The sequence below is a fragment of the Rattus norvegicus genome, chromosome 7 (assembly GCF_036323735.1).
Source record: "Rattus norvegicus strain BN/NHsdMcwi chromosome 7, GRCr8, whole genome shotgun sequence".
Lineage (NCBI taxonomy): Eukaryota > Metazoa > Chordata > Mammalia > Rodentia > Muridae > Rattus > Rattus norvegicus.
In genome coordinates this window covers 119,234,026-119,261,146 of record NC_086025.1, presented here as the reverse complement: position 1 = coordinate 119,261,146, position 27,121 = coordinate 119,234,026, and the positions used below count along the sequence as shown (strand labels likewise).

General features: G+C 48.5%; 1 protein-coding gene across 6 annotated transcripts in view; it reads right to left on the bottom strand.

Annotated features, from left to right (window-relative positions):
* Positions 1-27,121, bottom strand: part of Tbc1d22a (TBC1 domain family, member 22a) — a 284,988-nt gene that overhangs the window by 196,125 nt on the left and 61,742 nt on the right. For all 6 annotated transcript variants that reach the window (XR_005487292.2, XR_593675.4, XM_039080323.2 and 3 more), the window contains one exon: positions 9,422-9,492. Coding sequence is in view for 4 of the 6 variants with exons in the window: in XM_039080323.2 (XP_038936251.1) it covers positions 9,422-9,492 (71 nt within the window). In the remaining 2 variants the exon portion in view is untranslated. The remainder of the gene's footprint in view (positions 1-9,421; positions 9,493-27,121) is intronic.

The window sequence follows — 27,121 nt, the reverse complement described above, 5'->3', positions numbered from 1 at the left end:
CAATGCTTTCTTAACACATGGTATAGAGATACTAAACCCCTTCTCCACACAGCTTACATCCACAAGGAATGGGGAGAATGCCTGCTCTCACACTCAAACCATGCACACATATACACACATACTGATTTTATGTGCACAGAGCTGTCATGTGGGCAAGTGGGCCTGTATTCTCCAAAGCCTCTGAGGGGCCCAGCACTATGCCACACATAAAATGGACACTCCATGTGGCTTCGCATTTGTTTCCTTTGTCTACGTTTTAAGTTCATCGTTTAATATGATACATACAGTATAACTTTAAATTTTGTTACATTTAAGTGCAGGTCTACGGCCATGAGGAAAGCTTCAGGCAGTAACTACTGTTCCCAGAAAGACAGAAGGTACTTGGCACTGCCCAAAGCAATGGTGCTCTCTGCAGCCCACTCCCACCGTCCTGCCTGGACCCCGGAAGTGCTAGTTTCTCACTAGAGCTGACTGTGTCTGTCTGGGACTCTCCAAACACAAACTCGGAACCAAGGATTCTGTGCACTCTGTCTTCTGAGCTTTGGCCACCTTTGGGTATGAGTCTGCATGGCATGTGTCAGGCCACTCTGGCAAGCCACTTCTGAATGAACGAAGCTTGAAGGGGATTCTTGCAGACCTTGGAGGTCTGCATCTCTGACTTCTCAGGGATGAATAGCAAGGGGCAGAGGGGCTGCATCAGAATGTAGACAGAAGTTTTTAAGGAACTGCCAGATCTTTTCCAAGGAGGTGACACCCTTTCACATTCCAGCCAGCACTGACTGGGACACACTAGATGGGTACACCATTCAGCAACCCAAAGCCAAGAGCTTTTCTTTGCTCTTTCCATGAATCTGGGTGAATACAGGCAGTCTGAGCAGTGGTAGCCACCATGAGCACAAGGGTGAGGCTAAAGCTGATGCACAATTGGTCCTTTGAGGAAAACACCCATTACCCAACATTCAGGTTCATATGCTGCACTTTAAAATCATAGCCAGTTGGCTCTCTGCTCCTCCCTGTTCCAGAGACAGCCGCATCTTCTCGTGCAGTGCCAGCCATCAATGACCCTTTTACTGACCTCAACTACATGGTCTACATGTTCCAGTATGACTCTCCCCATGGCAAGTTCACCAGCACAGTCAAGGCTGAGGATGGGAAGCTTGTCATCAATGGGAAACCCATCACCATCTTCCAGGAGCGAGATCCCGCTAACATCAAATGGGGTGACGCTGGTGCTGAGTGTGTCGTGGAGTCTACTGGCGTCTTCACCACCATGGAGAAGGCTGGGGCTCACTTGAAGGGTGGGGCCAAAAGGGTCATCATCTCCGCCCCTTCAGCTGATGCCCCATGTTTGTGATGAGTGTGAACCACGAGAAATATGACAACTCACTTGACTGTCAGCAATGCATCCTGCACCACCAACTGCTGAGCCCCCCTGGCCAAGGTCATCCATGACAACTTGGCATCGTAGAAGGGCTCATGACTGCCATCACTGCCACTCAGAAGACTGTGGATGGCCCCTCTGGAAAGCTGTGGCGTGATGGCCGTGGGGCAGCCCAGAACATCATCCCTGCATCCACTGGTGCTGCCAAGGCTGTGGGCAAGGTCATCCCAGAGCTGAACGGGAAGCTCACTGGCATGGCCTTCCGTGTTCCTACCCCCAATGTATCCGCTGTGGATCTGACATGCCGCCTGGAGAAACCTGCCAAGTATGTTGACATGAAGAAGGTGGTGAAGCAGGCATCTGAGGCCCCACTAAAGGGCATCCTGGGCTACACTGAGGACCAGGTTGTCTCCTGCGACTTCAACAGCAACTCCCACTCCTCCACCTTTGATGCTGGGGCTGGCATTGCTCTCGATGACCACTTTGTAAAGCTCATTTCCTGGTATGACAATGAATACGGCTACAGCAACAGGGTGGTGGACCTCATGGCCTACATGGCCTCCAAGGAGTAAGAAACCCTGGACCACCCACTCCAGCCCAGCAAGGACACTGAGAGCAAGAGAGTGGCCCTCAGTTACTAAGGAGTCCCCATCCCAACTCAGCCCCCAACACTGAGCATCTCCCTCACAATTCCATCCCGGACCCCATAATAACAGGAGGGGCCTAGGGAGCCCGCCCTTCTCTCTTGAATACCATCAATAAAGTTTGCTGCACCCCGCCCAAAAAAAAAAAAAAATCATAGCCAGTCATAGTGGCCTATGACTTAAAGCACTTAGGAGGCAGAGGCAGGTGGTTCTCTGTGAGTTTGAGGCCAATGTGGTCTACAAGAGAGTTCCAGAACTTTACAGTGAGATCCTGTCTCTAAGAACTCAAAACTGAAAGATAAAAAAATAAAAACACAGCCATACCCCTACTGTGATTAACTGCCATTGGACACCAGGAGACACTAACTGAACCTACACCTACTTCTGTAAATGACATCTTGCTGGGCCTGCTTAAATAGAGTGTGACTGCTCCTGCACAGTGTCCACAGCACTGCATGCCTGCATGAGATCCATGAGCTGAGCACTACATGGCTGCATGTGATGCATGGGCTGAGCACTACATGGCTGCATGTGATGCATGGGCTGAGCACTACATGGCTGCATGTGATGCATGGGCTGAGCACTGAATGGCTGCATGTGATCCATGAGCTGAGCACTACATGGCTGCATGTGATGCATGGGCTGAGCACTGCATGGCTGCATGTGATCCATGAGCTGAGCAGTACATGGCTGCATGTGATGCATGGGCTGAGCACTGCATGGCTGCATGTGATCCATGGGCTGAGCACTGCATGGTTGCATGTGATCCATGGGCTGAGTGCTGCATGGTTGCATGTGATCCATGGGCTGAGAGCTGCATGATTGCATGTGATCCATGGGCTGAGCGCTGCATGGCTGCATGTGATCCATGGGCTGAGAGCTGCATGGTTGCATGCGATCCATGGGCTTGCTTACTATGAAGCCCTTACAAGAACACCTGGCAGCCCCTGCAGAGATAGCTCCCTGAAGGCAGCACAGCCACACCATGCGTTCTACAAATATTTACAGAAACTGCCCCATCTCTAACACAATGGCCAACAACATCTGATTATTTCCAGATATGAATTCCTCCTACATGTGAGCTGTGAGCGCCACAGATCCTGCTACTTACGCCCAAGGAGCACACAGGAGATGACCAGTGACACACCCCCACAGCCCACTTACTAATGAGTCAAATACAACTCACAGCAACACACTGCAAAATGCTCGCCCGATAGCTGTCAGCGGAAAGAAAGGCTCAGGACACAGCGTAATCTACAGGAAAGCACAACCCTCAGATGCTTCTCTTCTCTGCAGAAAGGAGATTACCAAGACTCCACTTCACATTCTGCCGCACACAGCAGGTACGGCACCAATAGGATCAGAACCAGCCCAAATGTCACCCACCTGGTAATCAGAGCCACTTGCAACACACCTGGGAACATCCCAACAGAGCTCTTACTGTTAGGGACACTAAGGACGGAACCCTGCCCCTAAGATGAAGGCACAAAATTACAAGGGTAGGGTACAGACAGACGCAACAACAGGTAAGTCTCCATCCAGTTAAAAGCTGCCCCAGGGAGAACCCATCCAGGCAGGAGGCTTTGTCCACACCTCACCTCCTTTCTCCCTGGAGCTATCTCAGCTTCAGTTCATATGAACTTAAAGAATAACAATTTCCTAAGATACATCTTGTTCTTTGTCTGGTACCACCCATCCACAGGCCTCCAAGGAAGGTGCAGCCCCAACCAGGCACAGGCTGGCTTAGTCCTAGCCTTTCAGACGTAGTCAACATTCCCACTTTCAGACAGGGAGAGACTTGGCAAACCATGGTGACATGATCAGAGCCAAGATATGTGAGGTCGGACTCAAGCCAAGGCCTCCCCACATCGTCGTCCCTGCCCTTAACCTACAATGCCACACGTGTCAGGGATGCCGGCCGACTCCCGGCTCACAGAGAGCTTAGGCACAGTTCACACTGAGGCCTTGTCACACACAGCAACATCTGTGTCCTCTGCTCAATGTGTGGAGCAAAGTGGCTCTAAGAAGAAGCCAGATGGCAGAGAGCTGTCCGTGTGAAATATATATGCCCCACCCCCTCCACTCTCTGTCCTGGTGAGACTTAACTCTGCATTATGGCTTTGGAGATCCACATTTTACCATAGTATATGGTAAAATGGAGACCACTTTGCCATAGCACCCCTTAAACTCTCAATGGCCTCTCGTCACACTCAGGGTGTGATCCCAGGCTGTCAGGGCCCTGGCTGACCTCTTTTCCCACCTGGCTGGAGCACACACACTCCTTCTTCTCTATGTGACAGATTCTCTACCTTCTAATCGGCTAAACATGCCTCAAACACTACACCTCCCCCTCACGGTCTCCCTCTGAACTCACTATTTCCTCCACTGGGACCCACTGACTCCAGTCTCAGGCCAGGCAACTCTAACCAGTTTCTGTGAATAAAGTGTGCAGGGAACACGGCAGTATGCAGCCCACATCAATTCCTTGGCTACTTTAGTGCAGAATAACTGGGCTGCGCAGCTGAAGCAGGCCCACAACACTGACTGGGCTGGCACCTTAGGATCAAGTCTGATGAGTCCTGTTAGTCCAGTGGCAACCCTTTCACAATCCCACACCCTCTACAGTCTCGACTCTCCCTCTGCTGTCTCAGATCCCAGGGCCATTGCTTCTGCAACTCATTGGTCATTCCTGTTCACCATCCATGCCGATCCCTTCTGGGGATCAAAGGGACCGTATGATCTGCACGGCACTCAATGTGGCACTGAAATAGTAAGGACCAGACTGTATATCCAAATATCGGCACAGCCCTCCCTCAAAGCTCTCTGATCTTGCTCATATCCTGACCAGCACCCATCTCACCTCTGCCAACTTCCCCTACCCAATGTACTTTATCTCTTCCGGTCACAATGTAAGCTCCCCCTTTCATCTCAGAACTATACCCGAGAGCTTAGAACACTGTTCCCCCATAACAGATACTCAGCAAAGGCTTGCAGGATGAATGGATGATGTCAGCAAGATGAAAAGAGATGACATAGAACTAGGGTCTCAGGGACAGACCAAGTCAGCAGTTTCCTGGCTTGGTTTGGTTGAGACAGTAGAGAGAAGGCAAAACTACATAGAGCCTAGGAGTATGCAGGAAGTGGGTCCAGGCTGAGCAAAGACCAAAACAGAGCCTGGCAGATGAAAGGCTGGCTGCTTCACTCAACAGCCAGAGCGAAGGGCCCGGGCCCAGTCTGCACTTCAGGGCAGCAGGATCACGTGTGGTCAGCAGGGACAGGGTAGATAGCCACAGCGACCAGCATCCTTAGGGGACAGAATGAGAACTCTCTCAGGTTTCCTGCTCCCAGAACATGAACTTAATGAAATGCAAATTCTAAAAGGCAAGTATGCCATCCTAAAAGGCCCACCCATTCTCTTGCCATCCCCTTCCTAGAAGAAAAAAACACATGTGCAAGTGCAGGCCTCTTGATAATTAAGCAAGACTAGAAATTATGCAAATGAAATACATTCAAGTATGCAATGAATTTTAAATGACAGAACTACAGAAGACTTAATTGCTGTATTAGCATGCTATAAAAACACTAATCATAAATGTAAAACAATGCATGCAGATACTTAAATCCAAACTGTCCTGGTGACACAAAAATCAATGTGTTCCCTCCCACTGCGTTCATATGCAAACCAACTGTAACACACAGAAAGACGCTACGCTGATACTGGAGCCTCACTGTCAGTTTTAGCCAATATCCTCACTAGCACAAATGTTAAATGTTTAATTAGTTTTTGTTCACTCTTTCTGAAACAGTTAGTTAAAAAAAAAAAGAATCAAAAGTATGATTCTCTTTGGGACTAATTTTGAAAAAAGGTCCTATGCTGCTTGCATGTAATTTAAAAGTTAAATATTAGCGCTAGTATTTAATGGGGTGCCCTGGCTACAGAGCTCTTCAGAATAAGAGCCACACAGCTAGATTTCTCCTCTACAGAAGAATTTCCTCTCTTTAATTAAAAGTAACACTTGTCCACAAACACTAGAACTATGCTAATGAGAAACCGTGGGCATGCTGGAGGAAAGCCACTAGTGGGCCAGACCTTGAACTAGGCTCACAATCTAGTCCCCACTCACCCACGGCCACCCAGGCCAACCTATTGGTCTGGATGTGTCAGGCCCAGTGAGCAACTGCCTTCAGTGGGGTCATGCATTGTTCAGAGACTAGCTTCCGTCTGCTTCATGAGCATCCTGGTCCTGTTTCCCATGCTGCCTGGATCCCTAGAACACTGGGGTTCGACCTGGGTCCACTAGCAAGCCCAGGTATCAAGATTGCCCAAACTCCCGAGTGACAGTTAAAATGTCACTAGTCAGACATGGAGCAGTCAAGAGGAGGTCACTGTGGGTGGGTCCATCCCTCGTCTGGTGGTCCTAGATCCTATAAGAAAGCAGGCTGAACAAGACACAGGAGGCAAGCTGGTAAGCAGCACCCTCCACAGCCTCTGCATGGCCTCTGCATCAGCTCCTGCTCCAGGGTCTTACCCTGTTTGAGTTCCTGCCCTGACTTCCTTCAGTGACAGACTACAGGTATAGAAATATAAGCCAAGTAAACTTCTTCCTCCCCATCTTGCTTTTGGGCATGATGTTTCATCATAGCAACAGTAACCCCAACTAAGACACACGCTGAAGCTGGCAGCATCTGCAAGCTCCAGGGTCCAGCTAGTCCCAGCTGAGAAAGAACCTCGCCAATTCTGACCAACTCCTACATGACCACTCCATGTCTGACTAGCATCCCAGCTAAATGGCTTCCTCTCCTATGTAGGTCCTGAGCCTCCAGGCAGCAGACTACAGGAAAAGCATCACAGAGTTAAGTGCTAAGTACTCAATGGCCTGTGCCTGTGCCTGTGCCTGTGCCTGTGCCCTGCAGGGGAGCCAGTCTCTGCCTGCTCTAGTGGCCACTGACTCCTTCCCAGCCATCCCAACTGACCCTGACCCAACTCAAACCCCTTCTGGTTTTCCTGATCCCCCTGGGGGTTGGGGGGAGGCACCCCATCACTGCTAGACATTGAACATAAATAGTTAACTTGGTGACAGTCACTTGCACCTTCTCTGGAGGACACAACTCAGCTTTGAGTAAGTTTGAGTATGCCTTGTCTTGGACACATACAATAAAGGAACAAATGGAACATAAAGCGTGCTTGGGGCACAGAAAGGGTCCTGGGGAAACAGCTCCTTTTCTGTGCAGTAAGCCCTGACCTGCACTGTGTCGTAACAGAACGGTAGGCATTTTCTCTGTGTTGTGTAGGACCCAATAGGGCTGGAATGTAGTCTCAGGCATACCCTGTCCTTTTCCAGCACCAAACATAATGCCTGAAACATGCAGAGTTCAAGTAGTCCCCAGCAAATAACTAAAAGTACTAACCAATGGTTCTATACAAGTTGTTCTCCTTCCAGAAACAGCTACACACCCCTGGCTCAAGTCCTTCAGAATGAGGGCCATGTTATCTGGGATCAACCATACATACACATGGTCTCCTCCTGATCCCTGGCCCTCTGCCCCGCCTTCCCAAGGAGGCCTGAAGTAGAAGCACTTGCCTTGTTTGTGCTACTGACCAGCCCCACCCATACTGCACCCGCTAGCCTTGTGACCTGACTACTTCCTCCTCCATGTAACACTGGCATCCTTCAGAGATGCATGGTGAGCTTGCACCCATGCCAAGGAGCCTTGCCCAGCATCCTCACTTGTCTGTACTACCTCCTTGGCAAAGAGCAGATCTTCTCTCTAGCCTGAAATTTACCTTCTCACCTGTCTATTCAGATTGAGAACTGTCCTAGCCTTCCTGATCTCCTTGTGCACATGCAATGGCCTTGGAGACACCAGTGTAAAGACTCCTCTTCGCAAAACTGACCCTAGGAACTGGCCACCCCATAGTACCATCCCAACCCCTCCCCTTGGCTGACACTTAAGCCCTGAACACCTCACAAGTACACTGTACCAAACTGGGCTGGACTTACCCTGCTGCATGCCTGAGCCTCTAACCTCTTCCTAGAAGCAGCTGGGTGTCGATAGCCTTCAGTGTTTCTGGGAAGCCCTCTATAGTTTTTCTGTGGTCTACACTGCCAGCACTCCTGTATATAGACTCCCAGGTCCATACCAACACAGTGAGGTTACCCACTACTCACCCCACCGCAACCCCTGCTGTTCCTCTGATACAACCACTGTGCAGCTAAGCAGCTCAGGACACTGCAGCTATGACATGCACAGGCGCAGAAGTGATGGAAAGAGCAAGAGCCTCTCATAAGCCTTTCCTCATAAACCAGCTGGTTCTTGATGAGCACAGCACTGTGACATAGGGGCTTCCAGACATTTACATCATAACTTCCTACAAGCCAATCCAGAGTCATAATCTCTTTTAGAGGGCATTTGAAAATGTGGCTGAAAACACTTAAAAAACACAAAAGAGAGTGCTAGTGATCACAGCAGGTCTAGCCTTAATTGCATGAGATATTTAATCAATAAATATTTGCTGTTCAGAGCTGCATCTGCATTTAGGATTACGAGGTACTGAACTGAAAATTTATTACGACTCATTAGCACAAAAGTCTTTTAAACACTGAAAGTCAGACTCAATTTAGAGTAGGTACCCAAAGTTCCCTGTGACTGAGCTCCAAAAATAAAACAAAGAGAAAAGAGAAGCAAACTGCCAGTGAACTGTTCTCACTTCCAACCTGAAGCCAGGTCTGTAAGTGAGGGCACACAGACAGCCACCAACCACTGAACATTCCCTGAGGTCTTCTGGGGCAGCAGCTTAGTGCTGGGGCTCAGGGCACTGGCCTCTACTCTCCACTACACTAACAGGCTATGTCCAACGCCTCCTACCCCACCTCCTTGTCCTCTTCTACTTCCTCCTCTTCTCCCTCTTCTACTTCCTCCTCTTCTCCCTCTTCTACTTCCTCTTCTTCTCCCTCTTCTACTTCCTCCTCTTCTCCCTCTTCCTCTTGTTCTTCCTCCTCCTCCTCTTCTTGTTCTTGTTCACCAACAGCACTGCTGACCCTTCTTGGCTGATCCATACCCATTTCCTCTGGGCTCTGAGGGCTTCTGTGCTGTAAGCTCCTGAGTCGCGAGCCTGCATACAGCATTCTTTAATGGTGGAAGTCGGTGGGAATGAACACAGCTGTCACAAGCTGGTGCTCATCTTCGCTTTCTTCCAGACTTGCCAAACCAACCTTGAAATTAAGCTAAAACTAGACAATGCCTTCTTGGACACAGCAAAGGCTTGTGTCATTATGCAACCAAGATAGACAAGTGTGTGGCCACAGCCAGCAAGCCATACTCCTCCACCCAGGTGTCAGGCCACTGGACTCACAGGAATAAAGTAACTAGACTGAGCACTGGTGTGCAAACTTACTGAGAGAAGTTTCCATGTCATTGGACGAACTGGCTTTGGGATTCCGGACCAGCTCAGCTTCCGTAATTCCTCTGTTGGAAGAACAAAGAAAAGCAGGGTTACAAAAGGTTCTACAGCAACTTACCATATCCTATCAGACTCCTCAGTAGGCAGAAAGCCCCACAAATGGAACCAGTGTAAGCCTAATTGATAAACATTTCAGAGTGAATGACCTCAATACACAAAAGATAACGAATAACAGCACCTTATTAAAGCAAACCAGAGCACTGCCTGTTTGGACAGCCCAGTTGGCTCTCCTCTCTCCCACTCCGGACCACTCGCTGCTTCGTAATGATTTATTTGTTTTTGTTTTTATATATATTGACACTCTTCCTGTTTGTATGTGTATATAAGGCTATCGGATCCCCCTGGAACTAGAATTACAGACAGTTGTGAGCTGCCATGTGGGTGCTGGGAATTGAACCAGGTCCTTTAGAAGAGGAGCCGGTGCTCCTAACCACTGAGCCGTCTCTCCAGCTCTCACCCTCCACCTCTTAATGCCTGTCTGAGTTGTCCCCTCAGCACTGGTCTCTGGGAGGCGAGCTTGTCTTCACACACCTGACAAAGGTGTGCTACACGATATATAGACAGGATAAGAGAACTTCAAAGTGGACAAACACAGGCCTGGATGTCTTGACAAATACCACTAACGAGGAGAACCAGACAAGGATTGGCGGGAGAGAGAAGGGCTGGGACTTACAGCCATGACAGTGAGTGCCTTAGAGGATAAAGAAAGTCACTGTATGACATGGGTGACATGGGGAAGGACAGTAGGCCCTGGTTCTTGTCTCTGACCTCCCTGAGTGGCTGGGGCACACATGTGGGTGTGCAAGGGCGTCCACACACTCCAGCCCCAGCAAAAAAAGGCAACTGCTTCCTTTGCCTCCATTAGAAATCTACTATTAGACTCTTCCAGCAGCTCAGAGCTCATGATTAATACTGGGAATAAGAGAAGTGATTACAGAGAAGACTTTGGTAATATAATCAACAAAATGCAAAGTCCTGACATCTAATCTTTTTCCAATTACTAAAGTCTAAGTAAAATGAGTAGAGAGTAATTGGACGACAGCACCAGCCATAACCTGCAGTCACAGAACCCTCAGAAAACATCAGATCTCCCCCAGCTCCGCAAGGACACCATGGAGAATGGGGACCTAATATCCAAATGCTGATAGCAGTGTTTGCTGACAGCACCTCTGCCTCTCCTCGCTGTGCCTCTCCCTCCGCACAGCGCTGTTTTCTGGCTGTGGTTTCTGAAGAAAGCACTGAGAACACACACTGGTTAATGTTCCCTGAACCCATGTCCACATCACACACACACACACACACACACACACACACACACACCACACACACACACACACACACACACACACACACACACACACAGTCAAGAATGTTGAATGTACAGCATGAGATAAAGTTCTCGTCTTGCCGAGGTACGGTGTTTAAAAAGAGCTTTGCATACATTATCTCAAAGCAGCTTGGATTAATCAGGGCTGTGAGCCCTGTCCATGAATGAGAACTGGTCTCAGAGAGGTTAAGTAACTTGGCCTTTAATACCAAGCTGTCTTCACTGTATTAACTCCTATTCTTAAAGACTTTGTAGCACAGTCAAATACCACTTATCAATACAGACAGAGATCGCAAAGAAAGTCTTAACAGATCCGAACACAGTAGTCTATCTGAAGAATAGCTCACATCACATGATTCACTCCAAGGGTGCAGGCATGGGTGTGTTGAATCCACTGTTGGAGAAAAGCCACTCTCAGCATCGACAGATGGCCCAAACAGGTGTTCCCTCTCTAGAAGAATGTTGCTTGTGCAAAGTGCCCACAAGTCCTGAGGCCAATGTTGAAAAGCTGAGATGTGACGAGGCATTGGCAAAGCACATCCCACTCCACTCCAGCGAGGGCCTGTGAGGTGCTGGTGCACAGCTAAGCCCCTCCCCGTGGTCAGTGTGCGTGGCCGATGGATTCCATCATAGATATTGGGAGAATAGCACAACTGCTCAGGACTCCAAGGAAGGCCTCACTCCTAAGGAATCCCTTGGAAGTCACCTTCTCTCTCCCTCTGACAGGGTCCCAGTTAGACTGAGACTGAACACGTTAAAACCATCAACTACAACCTACTGAAGAGAGGAAGAAGCAAGAATGAGGCAGGAAATGTAGTTCCACACTAAGCAAGATGGACAGGCAGTGCACAAACTTGCCAAAACCAACAGCTTTTCCCTGTGTGACTGAGAAGAGAAAACTATGAAAAGCATGAACCTAAAAACTGTGCAGGCCAGCCAGGCATGGTAGCACACGCTTTGAATCCCAGCACTTGGGAGACAGAGGCAGGCAAATCTCTGAGTTCGTGTCCAACCTGCTGTATAATATGAATTCCAAGACAGCCAGGGCTACACTGAGAAACCCTGTCACAAAGACAGAATGAACAAAAAAGTGTACAGGCCATGTGAGGAAACTAACTTACAGGTTTCCCTTGGAAGAGCATGGAGACAGGCAGGTGCCAGGCTCGACAAGTTTAAGGTATAGTTCCTCTGGGGTGGGCTGACAGCTAGAAGTAAAGAAAGCCATGTCCATGAGCAACAACAAATACGGCCTCTATGTCTAGCACTAGGGAGGGCTCACCTCCCAGCCAAAGCAAAAATAACTAAACCAAAGCCATAACTAAACCGACCACTCAAGAGAAAGGGTCAGAAGAACTAGGGAAGCTGAGTGGGGAATGTTGCTTCCGAAGGTCAGGCTGGTTCCTTAGAGAACATGACAACAGAAAAACTAAGTCAAGAAATGGGTGATTGAAGCCCAGGAGCAGCTCATGAAGTCCATGGTGTGGACAGCAGACTGGAGGGCCAAAGGTGGACTCACGGAGACTGAGAAAGCTTAGCCTGCAGGGGAGGGCAGCAAGAAAGAAACACAAAGACCTGAGAGAAAGTAGACGGGCAGAAGGACAGACAGACAGATGCTGAATAAAAACAAGACAAGTCAAACCAAGTTAGATAGATAGTGAGTTTCAGACTGGAAATTTATGTCAATTGTTACTCAGAAGAAAATGTAATTTTAATATAAAGAGAAATAAAATTGCAATGGGCTTCTGGGTGTACGCTAAAATTTGGCAAGTTCATCTGGAAAGCAAGGTCCTAAGAGAGCCAATAAAATTCTTAATAAGAATAATGTGGGAGGGGAGGGGAGAGGAGAAACCTTAACATAAATTTTTCAAAGCATTTTTAAATAAATAAATAAAAGAATAATGGGGAGAGGGCCTAAGGAGATGGCCATCTCCCAAGGGAGTGACTGCCACCTAAGCCTCAGGGCCTGAATTCTAATCCTAAATGCCCATGTACCTACACGGCAGCACATGTTGGGATTCCAGCATGCCAGGCAGAGTTGAGCCTGAGCCTTGCTGGCCAGCTAATCCAGAAAAATTCATGAACTCCAAATTCTGTAAGGAACTTTCTCAAAACATAAATGGATAATTTTAAGGAAGAAGCATGACATTGACCTCTGGCCTCTATACTCATGTGCATACACATGAACAGACATGCATACAATACACCACACAGTAACTAAGATAAAAGAAGGTGGAGCTGGAGAGATGGTCCGGTGATTACTGCTGTTCTTCCAGCGGACCCAAGTTCAGTTCCCAGCACCCACATCAATAGCTCACAAGCATCTGGAACTCCGACTCCAAAGAACTGGGTGCCTCTGGCCCCTGCGGACACAAGCACTCACAGGCACATTTTCACATGCAGACAAATGCCTACATTACTTAAAATAATAAAAATAAGTCTTTAAAAATGTTTTCAAAAAATAAAGGCATGGTCACAAAACCTTTAACCCTAGCACTTGGAAGGCAAAGGCAGGTGGATCTCTGTGAGTTCAGGTCAAGAGGTCTAGACAGTCAAGACTAGAAAGGAACTTTGTCAGTTGATAGATAGATAGATAGATAGATAGATAGATAGATAGATAGATAGATAGATAGATAGATAGATAGATAGATAACTTATATATGTAGACAGGTAGAGAGACAGACAGACAGATGGACAGACAGATGGACAGAGCGAACAGATTTGCAGTGGAGAGTTAAGAAACCCATGGCAGAGTTATGGGCATGAAGACAGGAGCCCTCTGTGAGAGCCTAAGGGACAAGCCCCAGGAGATGGGAATAATGGTTCAAAATCAAACGCGTGCACACATGAGCACTGAGATGTGATAATGCAGCATTCACACGACACGGTACCTATTTCTACAAAGAGTCTGGATCTTACCACAGAAGCAAGGTCTGAATGACACCAAGTCTACATGAGGGCAGCCCGGCTGTTTCTGTGTGTAATAGGAAGGCTAAAGACTAGAGGGGACAGAATCTTCTGCTATGTTTTGAAAAGGTCTTCCAAAATATAACATGAATCTCAAAAACGACAAAAAGATTAATAAACTAAATATACAAGTTAGGAGGCAACTTTACAGTGAAAGAACCTAGATTATCAAAACAGCAAGTGGCAGGTTTGACAATTTCATGTAGCATATGAAGGTTCACAGTACTTATACATAGAAGGCACATACAGAAGTTAAAAGACAAAAGAGCCCAGAGGGGAAAAATGAAGATTCCCAGAACAGCAGAGGCTACACAAAAGCAAGGCCCAAAATTCTTGATGTGATCAAGAACTACACGTTAAAATACAAAATCCTCCAAAATAAGGTTGGGTTAAATTGTAAATGAACTGTAACACCCAACGGGTGAGCACACAACTGCTCTCAGGCAGTCTGCTGTGAGCATAGACTGGGGTAATTTCGACTTGAACAGCCGCTTTACCTGAGGAAGCCTCTAACGTCACTTGCAAGACCACATAAGGGCTGTGCCCAAGAACTTCATGGAAGAATAACACATGTGCCCTGTGCTGGCTGCCCACAAAGAGGCTTCTCTTCTGAAGAGGGCAGACATCACAGGGACACTGCTTTCTGACACAAACGACGGTGACTCAGATGCAAATCCCTAGCAGCATGCCAGCCTGTCCTGCTTACTGGTACCCACCAGGCAGGTGCTCCAGAAGTTTTTTCTGTCATATGCTATTTCTCTAATTGATGCTTTTCTACTTTGAACAGAACCATGAACTTTGTTTTTAATAATGTACACACAGAGAGCATGCTTTAATCAGTAGGGAACAAATCCTCCTGAAATAAAGCTGCTTTAGGGCACATAGGAACAGTTCCTGTGTCACTTCTGCTGGGTGTTCTGCCTCTCCTCAGCCTACCATCAAGGACGCTAAAGCCTTCTTTTCTAAGACCTAGAATCATCCCTCTACTGTCACTGTTAAGAGCCTCCTCTTTGTCTGCTCTTCTGTATCAGTGGAGGAAGCCTCTAGAAGGTGTCCAGACAAGAACACCAGACATACTGCTTGGGACTGCTGAACACCAGCCTGTGACACTGGACCCAGCTTGTTGCTACTCAAGCTACACATAGGTCTCAGAGGTCAGACCAGGAAGCAGGTACAACGTGACCTGCAACCTGAAGCTGCCCCCCAACCTGTAGGACCCATTCACAGCAGCCAACCTGAATACAAGAGTATTACTAAATGTCAGGAGTAGGCTTGCATAAGAGCTGGCTGGCCAAGAGCTCAGAGATGGAATGTGTGCCCAGCATGCATAAAGCTTAGGGTGTGACCTCCCCCGCCCCGCCCTGCCCCAGTACTAAGAAGAAAAAATAAATAAATAAAACGAATACCACGGGTGCCGTTAACAAGCACACATGCAGTCAATGGAAAATGAAAAGACCATGAAGAGGTATTTATCCATGGAAATACACAGACAGCCAATAAGCACATGAAAAAGACACTCAAAGTCACACTGATAGGAGGAGCCACTTCACACGCAAAAGCTAAAGTTTTAAAATTCAGGTAAACCGGAACCCTCCCACACTACTCTAAGTGTGAAAAATGGCCCAACAGAAGACAGTCTGCCAGTCCTCAGCACATTAGACACCCTCAATACCTATTCGAGAACACTGGAAACAAGACTTACGGTCTCCACTGTGCTGTCCACTGGACTCGAAGCAGAAACATCCACATCCATGAGAGGATGAGCGGACACACAGACTGCAGCCTGCGCACCATACTTGTCAGCTTTCCACTGTGGCAACCCTTAAGACAACCAGCTCCTAAGAGAAAACGGTCACTGTGGCTCACAGCTAATGGTTTCAGGCCATGGTTTGTTTGTTGGCCTGGCTGCAGACTGTGACAGAACTGTTCACAGCCGTGCCTAAGGAACAGGCTGGGATCCTCACATTCTCTTGGAGGGCATAAACTCCATGGACCATGAGATCTGGTAGGCACCATGTCTTTAAGGTTCAGTGTACCCTCCCTCAAAAGTACCACAGGCTGAGAGGACCAGACATTAACACAGGGATCTTTGGAAGACACATACAATGGAATAATTATTCAACCAAAATAAATTAACAAAGGTTGCATGTGGCAGTGTGGATAGGTGGAAACACTGTGAAAGAAGCCAGTGTGCAAAGACCATCTACTTAGGGTTCTGCTCATAAAAATGCTCACAATAGGCACATCCAGGGCAGAAGTAGAACAGTGGCTACCTAGATGAGGCAAGAAGAGGTGGGACATGGGGAAATAAATCAGGGACACATACTCCCTTGGGGAAGTGGTGAAAATATCCCAAGACTGACAACAGTGACTGCACAATTCCACACATGTGCATACACTAAAGACCTCTGAACCACACACTTTAGATGTTGGATCCTGCGGTATGTGATCTGCTCCTCAAATCACACCATCTCCTCAGGAAAGGGGATCTGGAAGACGGAAACTTTGCAACAGTGGGTACAAGGCCAGGCTTTAGCAAGCAGCTTTTGTTACAGTCAGAGGAGGGCTGGTCCTACAGGATGGAAGGAACCATCAGGATCTGGAGCAGCTAGCCACAGGATGGACAGACAGTACAGAGTACCAAGAGGAACTCGGGGAACACTCCACCCTTCACCAAGTAAGAGGTAGGTGGGATCCTGAGTGGATCTCTGTGGAAGGGGTCCTCTAACCCACATACAAGTTCATCTAAAATGTTCCCACCCCTGGGCCAATAGCTTTGTTCATGCAACTCTAGAATCATCCACAGTACAAACAGCACTTAACGCCCATCATAGCACATTTAGAAAAGAGTTGGTTCTTTCTCGGTTCCCCCACCCTCTCTCCCTACCACCCGCCCATACACCCCAGCTCCCCCTCTATCCCTACACACACACAAATACTGTAGTGTGGAATCAGAACTCTAGCTATCTGTGGTCCCCAGGCCTCCCATTAGGCCTGACCTATAAATGTGAAACCTTTTTTGGAGGGGTGTTCTTTTCCTTAAAGGTCCTAAATGAGTGTCGCTACCCAAGGTATAGCTGAGAACACACCCAAGATAGTTAAGGAGAAACTCTAGCCTTCCAAAGACAGGGGAAGGGGCAGGGAAAGCAAAGTACAACTAACGGGAGGAGGGAGCCTTGTGAACCAGCTCCCTCTTCCCAGCCTGCACGAGCCCTAATCACCTGTTAGTCACTTCACAAGGACTGAGTACACTGGCTTTCCCTTCAATACATTGATCTCACAGCCAATGCTGCATGGCATTTAATTAAAGGAAAGGCTACTGCTATTCCATGTTAAAAATCTAAATCCTTGCAAACAAATTAGAAGCTTGAGACTCCCATTTGTGCTTTCCAGTAAGAGTCATTGAAGACAGACCCTGGGCCTCCTAAGAATTTCAGCATACAATACCGTGTATTTATAACATTTGTACATGTGTAGGCGAGACAGGGAAGGGGGAGAAGAAGTGAGAAGGCTGTACTTAGCCCTGCCCCACAGCGGTGAGACTGTGACGACAGCACCAGCAGCTAGGTACTCCCTTGTACTGATGCTACTACCCACAACACTGAAAGGCAGGAGTGCAGGCTCCTAAAGACAGCTTCTGTCCTATCTGTGCACAGGTTTAGGAAACCAGCCCAGCCACGTATACTCACCCCAGCTCTCATGCTGCTGTGCCATCCTGACACCATCCACAGAAGCTCCTCAGACCAAAGCCCTGGACAGCTATGGGAGGACAGCGGTGTACCCAGGCACTCCGGAGGGACTCCCTTGGACTGCTTTCCTTCTGCTACCCAGAAGGAAAAGTGGCTATCCAGAGGATGCCACATGTGACTGTAGGGTCTGCTGGCAGGAAGATATATGTGCTAGAAGGCCAGAGACAATCATGTCTATGATAAGCCAATTAACTTCAGATAAGTACCCAATGCTATTATAAAGACAAAGCAAATATATTCTTCCAGTCCCTACAAATGATGTCACCTGTGATGCTCTGAGAGATAGCTTAGGTGGCAAGGAGAAATCTGGGGCTGCCAGGACCTGGCCAGAGCCACCATCCATCTGCCCAGAACTCACTGAGCAGACTCAGGCTTAGGGCGGAATCAGACTACTTTTGTTTAGAACACTGTCTGTCCCAGGTTCTTACCAAAGTCCATCACTGACCCCAGAAGAGTGACCCTGTGGGCACCGCAGTGTTCCTGGTGGAAACAGTGCTGAAATGAGCACCCCTCACTCTCAGAGTCCTTGAGCCTCCTTTGCCCCACTGTACAACTATTGTCTGACTTGCTTCCAGGCTAGTGTGTATCCTGGTCCAAGCTTCATGAGGATGTGGGTTGACGAGACAGATATGAAATAAGGGCTTGTCTTAGTTGATGTTTCTATTGCCATGAAGAGACAGCATGACCAAAGCAACTCTTATATAACATTCGGCTTACAGTTCAGAGATTTAGTCCATTATGGTCACAGCACGAGGCATGCAGGCAGACATGGTACTGAGGAAGAAGCCAAGATTTCCACATCAAGACCAGCAGGCAACAGGAAAAGAAAGTGACAGTGAGTCTGGTTTGAGCATTAGAAACCTGAAAGCCCACCTCCAGTGACACACTTCCTCTAAGAAGGCTACACCTCCTAACAGTGCCACTCCCTATGGCCCTACGAGGGCCATCATTCACAGCACCACAGGGTTCCAGGTATCCCCCATTCACACCTATAGATGGGTAACCATGTGACACACTGTTCAAGCCAACAAGGTGAGACATGGTAAGTAGTCATCTCAGGATGTGTGCAAGCATCAAGAAATACTCTAGCTGGCACAAGGCTTCCTTATGACACTGGGACCACAGAAAATGGGGAGAAAAGAGAAAATGCTAAGCCCCACCCTTGTGTCCTCCTTGTGACTCTGTCCTCAGAGTCTTCTATCATCTTAACACAACGTTAACAGCTACTATTCACAAGTGTCTGAAGAGAGCAACAGGTACAGTTCAGTCAGACCAGCAGGTTGCTGTTGTAGAGAACAAAAGTATAAACAAGACTCCAATTCCAGAGGGCACTAAGTAGCAGGAAGTTAGGCTCTGTTCTGGAAAATGAAGATTGTGAGAGTTGCAGAGGAAGGTCCTGTTACCATGTGACTTCCCTCCTTAGAGGATAGGGAATGAATCAAAGGGGAGGGAGAAGTGAGGAAACTGACTGGAGGTCACCCCAGGTTAACAGAAATGAACTCTGAGGCTAGAGAGATGGCTCAGTGGTTAAGAACACTGACTGCTCTTCCAAAGGTCCTAAGTTCAAATTCCAGCAACCACATGTTGGTTCACAACCATCTGTAATGAGATCTGATGGCCTCTTCTGGTGTGTCTGAAGACAGCTACAGTGTACACAATAAATAAATCTTAAAAAAAAAAAAAAAAAAAAGAACTCTGACCAAGGGCAGGCCCACATGCACAGAGAAGACCAGGCCAACATGTGAAAGAATAGGGACAGATTGGCTGTCACTTTATCTGACATGTTGAGAGTTAACAAAGGCCATCAGGCATTTCCCTAAAAGACCAGGGAGACCGGCCATCTAAAGAGTAGGTCAAGATGGCAGCTAGTGCTGGGTGTGATGGCACGTACCTTTAATCCCAGCATCTGTGAGGCTGAGGCAGGAGGATTTTTAACCTAGGTTACTACATAGCAAGAACCTATCTAAGAAAAGGAAGGAAGGAAGGAAGGAAGGAAGGAAGGAAGGAAGGAAGGAAGGAAGGAAGGAAGGGAGGGAGGAAGGGAAGAAGTGAAGGCAGCTAACCTAAATGAGATGAGAGGAGAAAGGGAGGATGGAGAGAAGGAAGGCCTGTGGCCACCTGCTAACACAACAAGATATACGATGCCATCACATGCACACGGGAGAACATGAATGCACGCCTTGCTCTGGCTGGCTCTCCACTCTGCTTCCCAGCAGCTGTAAGTTCGGCAGCCTCTGCCTCTGGCTTCGACTGCCATATTGTTCTCAGACTCAGTGCAACAGAGCCTGCCAACCATGAACGCAAATAAGTATCTCCCTCAAGTCGTTTTCTAGAGTGTCTGCCCCTGTGGTAGGGGGTCTAACATGATGACCACGCCATGTCACTTCCCAGTGAGGACATGCCACCCTGCAAGGCAGTTCCCATCCCTACTTGACAGATGAGGAGAGGACTCAAGGCTGACTCTCAGCCTAAGCCTGAGCCCTCTACACTGCACTGGCCTTGTTTCTGACAGAACAAGTCAGCAGCAAGGCAGAGGTCCTCTCCAGAAGGGTACCGATGCACAAAGTTCAAGAGCTGAAAAATATCCACTCAGAAACAAGAGAGGATTTTAAAGAAAAGTCATGAAACTCAGTTTAGTAAATGAGGTGTGAGGGCAGAAGAGTGGAGAGCCTGGAAGATGCGTCACAGACATCTAGAGAGGAAAGCTTTTCCAAAGAGACTGAGAACCAGTACCCAGAGGAGAGAGCCTCAGAGTCAGACAAAGAGACTGAGAATCAGTACCCAGAGGAGAGAGCCTCAGAGGCAGACAAAGAGACTGAGAACCAGTACCCAGAGGAGAGAGCCTCAGAGTCAGACAAAGAGACTGAGAATCAGTACCCAGAGGAGAGAGCCTCAGAGGCAGACAAAGAGACTGAGACACAGTACCCAGTGAGCAGACAGAGGGCTGGGTGTCCAGTTCTCCGGTGAGAACTCACTGATGTCTACTGGAATCCACGACCCTGTTTAGGAGTCGTTTCTTTTTCTCTGAATCAGAAAACTGAACTGACTTCTTGGCTCCAGCTCATCTCTCAAGAACATCTGGGCAAAGGAAAGGTCTTTGAATACCTTCAAATTTTCTGCTTCTGCAAAGTGAGAATAAAAGCCAGATTCCCGGCATGTGGCATGGTGTATCACTCAAGACAGCTCCAACCCTAGGAACTCAGGTTGGGGGAAAAGATGGATGTTCTGCTCTAATCTAGAAAGCCTCATGGAGGTGGAGCAAGCCTCAAGCAAGTACGGGCTCACAGACTCCCACCCCATGTCACTGAGTACTCTGAGTGCTCACGATTTCTCTAGAGGCAGGGATCTGGGTGCCATCACCCCTGACTTTTCAGGACTGGACAATTCTAACGGGCCCCTGAAGATGTCTTCCTCAACCCTGCCAGCACGTGAAGAAGGACAGGACAGGAACAGAAGGAAAGTCTGAGAAGGCAGGGCCAGAGTCAAAGACAAGGCTGAAGAAGGGACAAGAGAGACAGGAGCATGCTCGGCAGTCAATACTCCCCTGCCTTGGCCAGTCACCCACTACCTTCTGAGTCTCAAACAGCCCTTCACAGTCACCTCAGTGAGGAAGGGCTGCAAACCATTTCCAACAGGTTCCAGCACCAGGAAATCAGGCCATCTCCCAGCACCAAGAATGGCTCCTGGTTGGCAGACATAGCAAGCATTCCAGGACAGGCAGGCTGGAGGTTGGGAGATGACCTGAGTCTAGTTCTCCCTCAATCAGTTGGGGCAGTGTGGGGAGACAGGCAGACGCTGGAGGAAACACTGTAAGCAAAGGTACAAGCAGGAGTGTGCCGACAAAGTGTGCAGACGCCTGACGGGAGGCTGTGCTCAGAAAAAAATGACCAACACTAGTGCTAGAGCCAAGTGAGAGCCAGAGGCCGACAGGAGTCAGGAGAGGGCAGTGAGTACCTCTCAGCCCATAGCCACACAAGATATCTCTGGCAGCAGCTTCTCAGCATCTGAGGAAATGGGGGCCGTGGACGACTGAAACTCAAACATGAGCAGATCCCAACTGTACACAGGGGTCAAACACCGACATCATGTGGCCTCTGCAGGCCTCAAGAAAATGAGTAGCAAGAGCTCAGCATCACTTCACAAGGGCCAAGCCAAAGACATGCAGAAGTAGCTGCCCTGAGCCCTAGGCCCTGGGCCAGGGGAAGCCATGCCTCCTTTCCCAGAGGGCCCTGCAAGTAAATGGAGCCTCCAAAGAGCCTCCAAAGAGCCTCCAAAGAGCCTCCAAAGAGCCTCCAAAGAGCCTCTGCACCCTTGTCTCTCTACCACCCTCCTCTCCTTGGGCAGCAAGAGATGCCAGACCACACACACCCACAGCATCTCTGCAAAGAGCCAAGCACACAGTGGACAGGAAGCACATCTGATCCTGACTTTGCCCTTGACTTGTTGGGAGGGCACTTCAGCATCCCTGGAGCCCCACACAGTGAGACAAGGCATCCTTTAGGAAGAAGCCCATCCAATCATGCACCTCCAACACTGAATATGCAAAAGGAAGGGCTCTGGGAAGTCCCTGCCGGCTGGCTAACACTGTTCTCTTTTGAATACCCATTTCCATAAGTTGACATCCAGGCAGGAAAAGTATGCTCATCAGAAAGACCAGAAACCAGCAGCTACTCTGTGCTGAGCAATGGCCTCCTCCTGCCTGGCTCCTCCCCCCCCCCCCCCCAGTCAATAGCAACAAACTCAGACATCTGAATCTACATTTCTACTCCTCCCCAGTGGCTATCTTGTCCCCTCTGAGGTGAACTGTGGACTTTCTGGTCACTGCTCTAATTCAACATCTGGGGTCACAGAGGAAAGCTCATCAGACTCTTGTTTTGCCTTGTGAGCAAAGAGGCCAGGCTAGGTTTAGCCCTTGAAAGCAGAAGAGCCCATGCTGGCTCAGTACTCAGTCCAAGTCGCTACCTTCACATTCACGCTGGGGTAACAGAAGGGACTCAGGACAAGCGCAGGGACACAGGAGAGACCATAAGAGATACCCAGTCCAGGTGTGAACCAGTAAGGTAACATCAGGTGGCAACACACGGAAAGTATCATCAGTCTTCCTACCCAGGATGATCTAATACCATCCCTCCTATGCGAGAGACCAAAACCTCCCTAAGAGATGGCCTCTGCCCTATCCCTCAGACATGGCCCATGACAAGTGCCAAAATACACATCAATTTAAATTTTTATTGCCACATAATTCACAAAAATTTAAATGGACAATTCAGCCACTATGTGTGTAGGGGTCTTAAGCAGATAATCAGAGCTGCTATGTGTCTAAGAATGCAGTGGTCCTGGAGGAGCACAGGTTAGGTGAGCTGTATCACATGTGCAATGCTTTTCTGTTTTCTCTGCTCATGCCCACTGCCCAGCTGCTCTCAACAACCATTTCAGGCTGTGAGAAGGGCAAGGTGGACATGTGAGTTGACTTAGCTGTTCCCTAATAAAGATATCAGTGACTGCGCCTTAGTCAACACCAGGTTGGTGAAGGTCAAGAGTGTATGGGAGATACTCCAGAAGGTAATGGGATCAGAGGCCACAGACCCCGACATGTTCAGAAAGGAAGGGACCAGACACTGTTACCAGAGACTAACACACACCAGGAGAAATGCCGGAAGAACACGAAATTGCTCAGCCTTGTAACCCAAAGTGTACATGCCTACTTACAGCAACATGTCATAATGCAGTCAAAACGGTAAGCATATTTATGACTATTTGCAACAGAAATAGTACACAATAAAAAAGTGATATAGAGAAACAGCATAAACATCATCTTACAGCTCTAGCTACAGCAACCAAAAGGCCCTGTCATGGAGAAAGAGGTGATAAATATCTAGCAAAGAGCCCAACTTGGCACTGCTGTCTGCAGCGCTGAGAGAGTCTGCAAAGTAGTGGTTAGCTACCACGGCCCCGGTCACCCTCGACTCTGAGAACCCTGTGGCCTGCTCTGAAGTAGCTGTCTCAGTGAGGCATTACTTAAAATTCCGATGCAGCCTGCTTTTAAAACCACTGCAGTTCATCAAGGGCCAATTTATGGGCCTAGAATCAACCCCAGCTAGCTACACGAGAAGGGCCTCTCCACAGCAGCACCCCTTGCGGTTCTCAGGGTCCCTGATGCCAGCCTGAGATTTATACTTGCAGGAGCTGAGGCAGACCCTAATCTCCATGAGGATCTTCAAGAGCTCCTGTCAAGTCCCTCCTCCACACTGTCTGAGGGAGTGAAAATACCAGAGGCCCTGCAGACAGAGGAAATGTATCAAGCCACTCATAATGAGCAAAGCCCTCGATGACAATGCCATCCTTCAAACAACAAATAAGCTCTCACCCCACTCTGAAACAGGACTGCCACCCAGGAAGAAGGCCTGCCACTGAGGAGGTGCCCAGGGACGTTCTCGTCCGGTATTTTCTATACAGACACCCACACTTGTGAGCACACATGCTCGCTCTCTCTTTCTTGTCTCGATCATTTGCTCTGTTTGTAAACTGTTTCCCAAGTAACTCAGGACTGGCCCTTAACATGCTTTTTAGATGTTTTGTTTACAAATGTCAACTTGGAGTTGAAACTCAAAATCCTATTTTCTCTCTCGGGAATGAGGGGGACCGCAGTGCCTTGTAGGCTCTAAGACAAGGTGAATGTGTGCGCCTTACCATAAGAAACTCCCAAGTCCTGACTCAGGAGACACTGAACTCCAGACCTCACTAGCAAACCTGGCAAGGATAACCTGAGGGAACGAGACACGAGATGGACCTAGTTGGTCCCACACCCAAGACCCATGACGATCATGAGCATGGGAACCTGGAGCAGGGCTGTGGGACAGTGGGACTATGGAACAGGACATCTCAGTGCAAGTCACCCTGCCTCCTGGGCTCCTAAGCAACATCTCTTCTAAAACTAAATCTTCAGAACACACCACATGTCCCTAGGCCATCAGGCCACTCGAGCCACTGATTAGATTCTTCCTTCTGAATGGTTTTTGTCAACCTGAGACCTCAGCCCAAGTCCCAGTCAGCAAAAGACCACAGGACTTTCTGACTGTGAGTGGGAAGGCAGATAGCCTGGGAGGCCCAGGCCTGACCTGCTGCACCCCCAGTCTCCACTCGGGGAGGCCTGTCTGAGGGGCTCTGGCAGCACCGTGTTCTGAAAATAGATGGAGACGGAGAGATTTTTTTCATGCATACTGAAGCACAGGGAGGTGAGATGACATGATGTCTGGGATTTTCTTTGAAATACTCCAGCAAAGAAAAAGGAAAAGAGGGACAGATGAGCCGACCGTGGCGGCAACTGACAGTCGCTGAGTGTCGCTGAGTGTCAGGGACTGGTGTCCTGGCTTCATTGCATGTTCTCTTGACCTTTGTGTGTGGTTGAAATTTTTCATAACGCAGGTCTTTTTTAAAGGCATGAGAGAAGGTAAAGGAAGAACAGGCCTTCTGACAGTGACTGATGACACTCTCGTTCTGGAAAACTCCTGCTTCCCAAGAAGCAGGGCCTCCCCCTTGTGGTGAGGAGCTGCCTCCCTCTCACACCCAGGCACCCCAGTATCACCCACATTTCTTACTGTGGCCATCCAAAGAGCTAACGTCCTGGCAAGGAAGCTGTCGCCAGCCTGGTGACATGCAGACATGGGAACAGATGGACGGATGGACGGACGGATGGACGCTGCTAATAAGGAGCCACATTCAATGCATCCTCCCCACTGAACGTCAGAGCAGTGACTGCCTGCTGCTCACCTCAGCTTCTGACAGCACTGCTTACCTGTGGCACGTGTGTGCTGCTGGGAACACATAAGGGGAAGGGAGGAGCAAGGCGCTCAGCCGCAGACCTCAGTGGCAAACTCCCAGGGTTGGCCTGGCAACAGCACTAATGGCAACATAACTCTCGTCTTGTCCCAGGCAGATGGACGTCTAAGAAGCCTCTCATCCTTTAAACACAGAGCGTTCCCTCGAGCCAACACCCCAGCCCACCCACAGGTCCAGTATTGCCAGGTCCCGGCTGACTGCTGCAAGCAGGAACTGCGGCAAGACACCAGGTCATTCCGGAGCCGCCTTGCACCACTTCCTTTCTGAGAGCTGGAGCCCCAACATGATGATGGCGACCCACTCTGAGGTCCCCAGCCTGCAGCCTCTATGCGATCATCATTCTATCACTTTCAAATAAGAGCCTAATATTTTGAGCATAATGATTTTAAGGAGCTCAACAATTTCTTTGCATGCATTATTCATTTGTGACACAAAACTGTTATTTCACTGAGATTACTGTAAATCGCTACATGAAGAGCTGGCTTGCATGAACAATTAAATGATAGATATGATAAACTAGATTTATAAGCTTTATGTTCCTATAACATAAATTCCCTGAATGATTTAACTCGGCAGAGCCAGAAAATTCCTGCCAGATGCCAGGTCCGCGGATCTGCAGCTCCCCCACCAGCATTTCCCAAAAACTTATTCAAGGCTGAAAGGAAAACATTTAATAAAAGGTTTAATGTCACTATGGCAACCAGAGCAACTTGTTTCAAAAATGAATAATAGCCCTGTTAGGTGCTTCATTAAAATTTTCCCAACCAAATACTGCCCTTAATCTTCTCAATGGAACAAAAGGCTTATTCAGAATACATGTACACGACTGAGCCTGAGTCAGACACAAGCCTGCGCCTGAACGCAGACATCCGTCAGTCGGCAGCACAAAGATGGGATCTAATCAGCTGAGATAAGAGAAAGTTGGGTATTTATCCGGAAACAATTGATTAAAAACCTCAATATCCCACTGTTTGGGTCTTTTCTTCACTAATCAGAAAATTAAGGGCGGTCCTCCTCTCAGCAGTGTCTCTCTCCTGTACAGGTAACACAGACAGCACAGAAACCAAAGACTATAGAATCCTAGACCCCAGGGCCCCTGGGCTGCCAGCTGGACAGAGCTTTCTTCTCCAGAGTTCTAGAGCAGAAGCAACAAAAACGTAAGACCTGGCCACTGTTAACAAACACCTGGACAAGGCTGTGCCCATGTCCGACCCAACATGTTCCTGCTGCTGTCCATTCAAAGGTCAGTTTAGGGCCACAAGCTCACAGTGCTTTCCAGCCCACAGTTCAACATGCGTTCTGCCCATCAACTGCTGTAGTGCCCAAAGGGATGCTGACACTGTCATACTCATGGGTCCAGCAACAGATCCTATAGGGGCCCAATGGATGATCTGACTCAGGCCAGCCCTGTTTAGGAATTATCTAGCGGCCTTGGCTTGTGCATCCCAACTGAGCTGTACTCCTGGGCTGTCCATTCCACCCATCAGCTCTCCCCGTTCTCATACCCAACCACATTTGAAATTTGTCCACCTCAAGCCTTAGTCACATGGCTGTTATGTGGTACAGAGGAGCTATTTATGAAGCCCTGCGGGTGAATACACAAAGTTAAAGGGGCCACGCAGACTTTCAGCAGTTACCTAGGGTTGTGCATGTAACCTCCAAATCAGGAAGACGGGGGAAGGCAGGAGCACGTGAGCAACTGCTCATGGTCTGCAGGCAGTTACGTGTACCCAGTACATACAGCAGGGAGAGGAA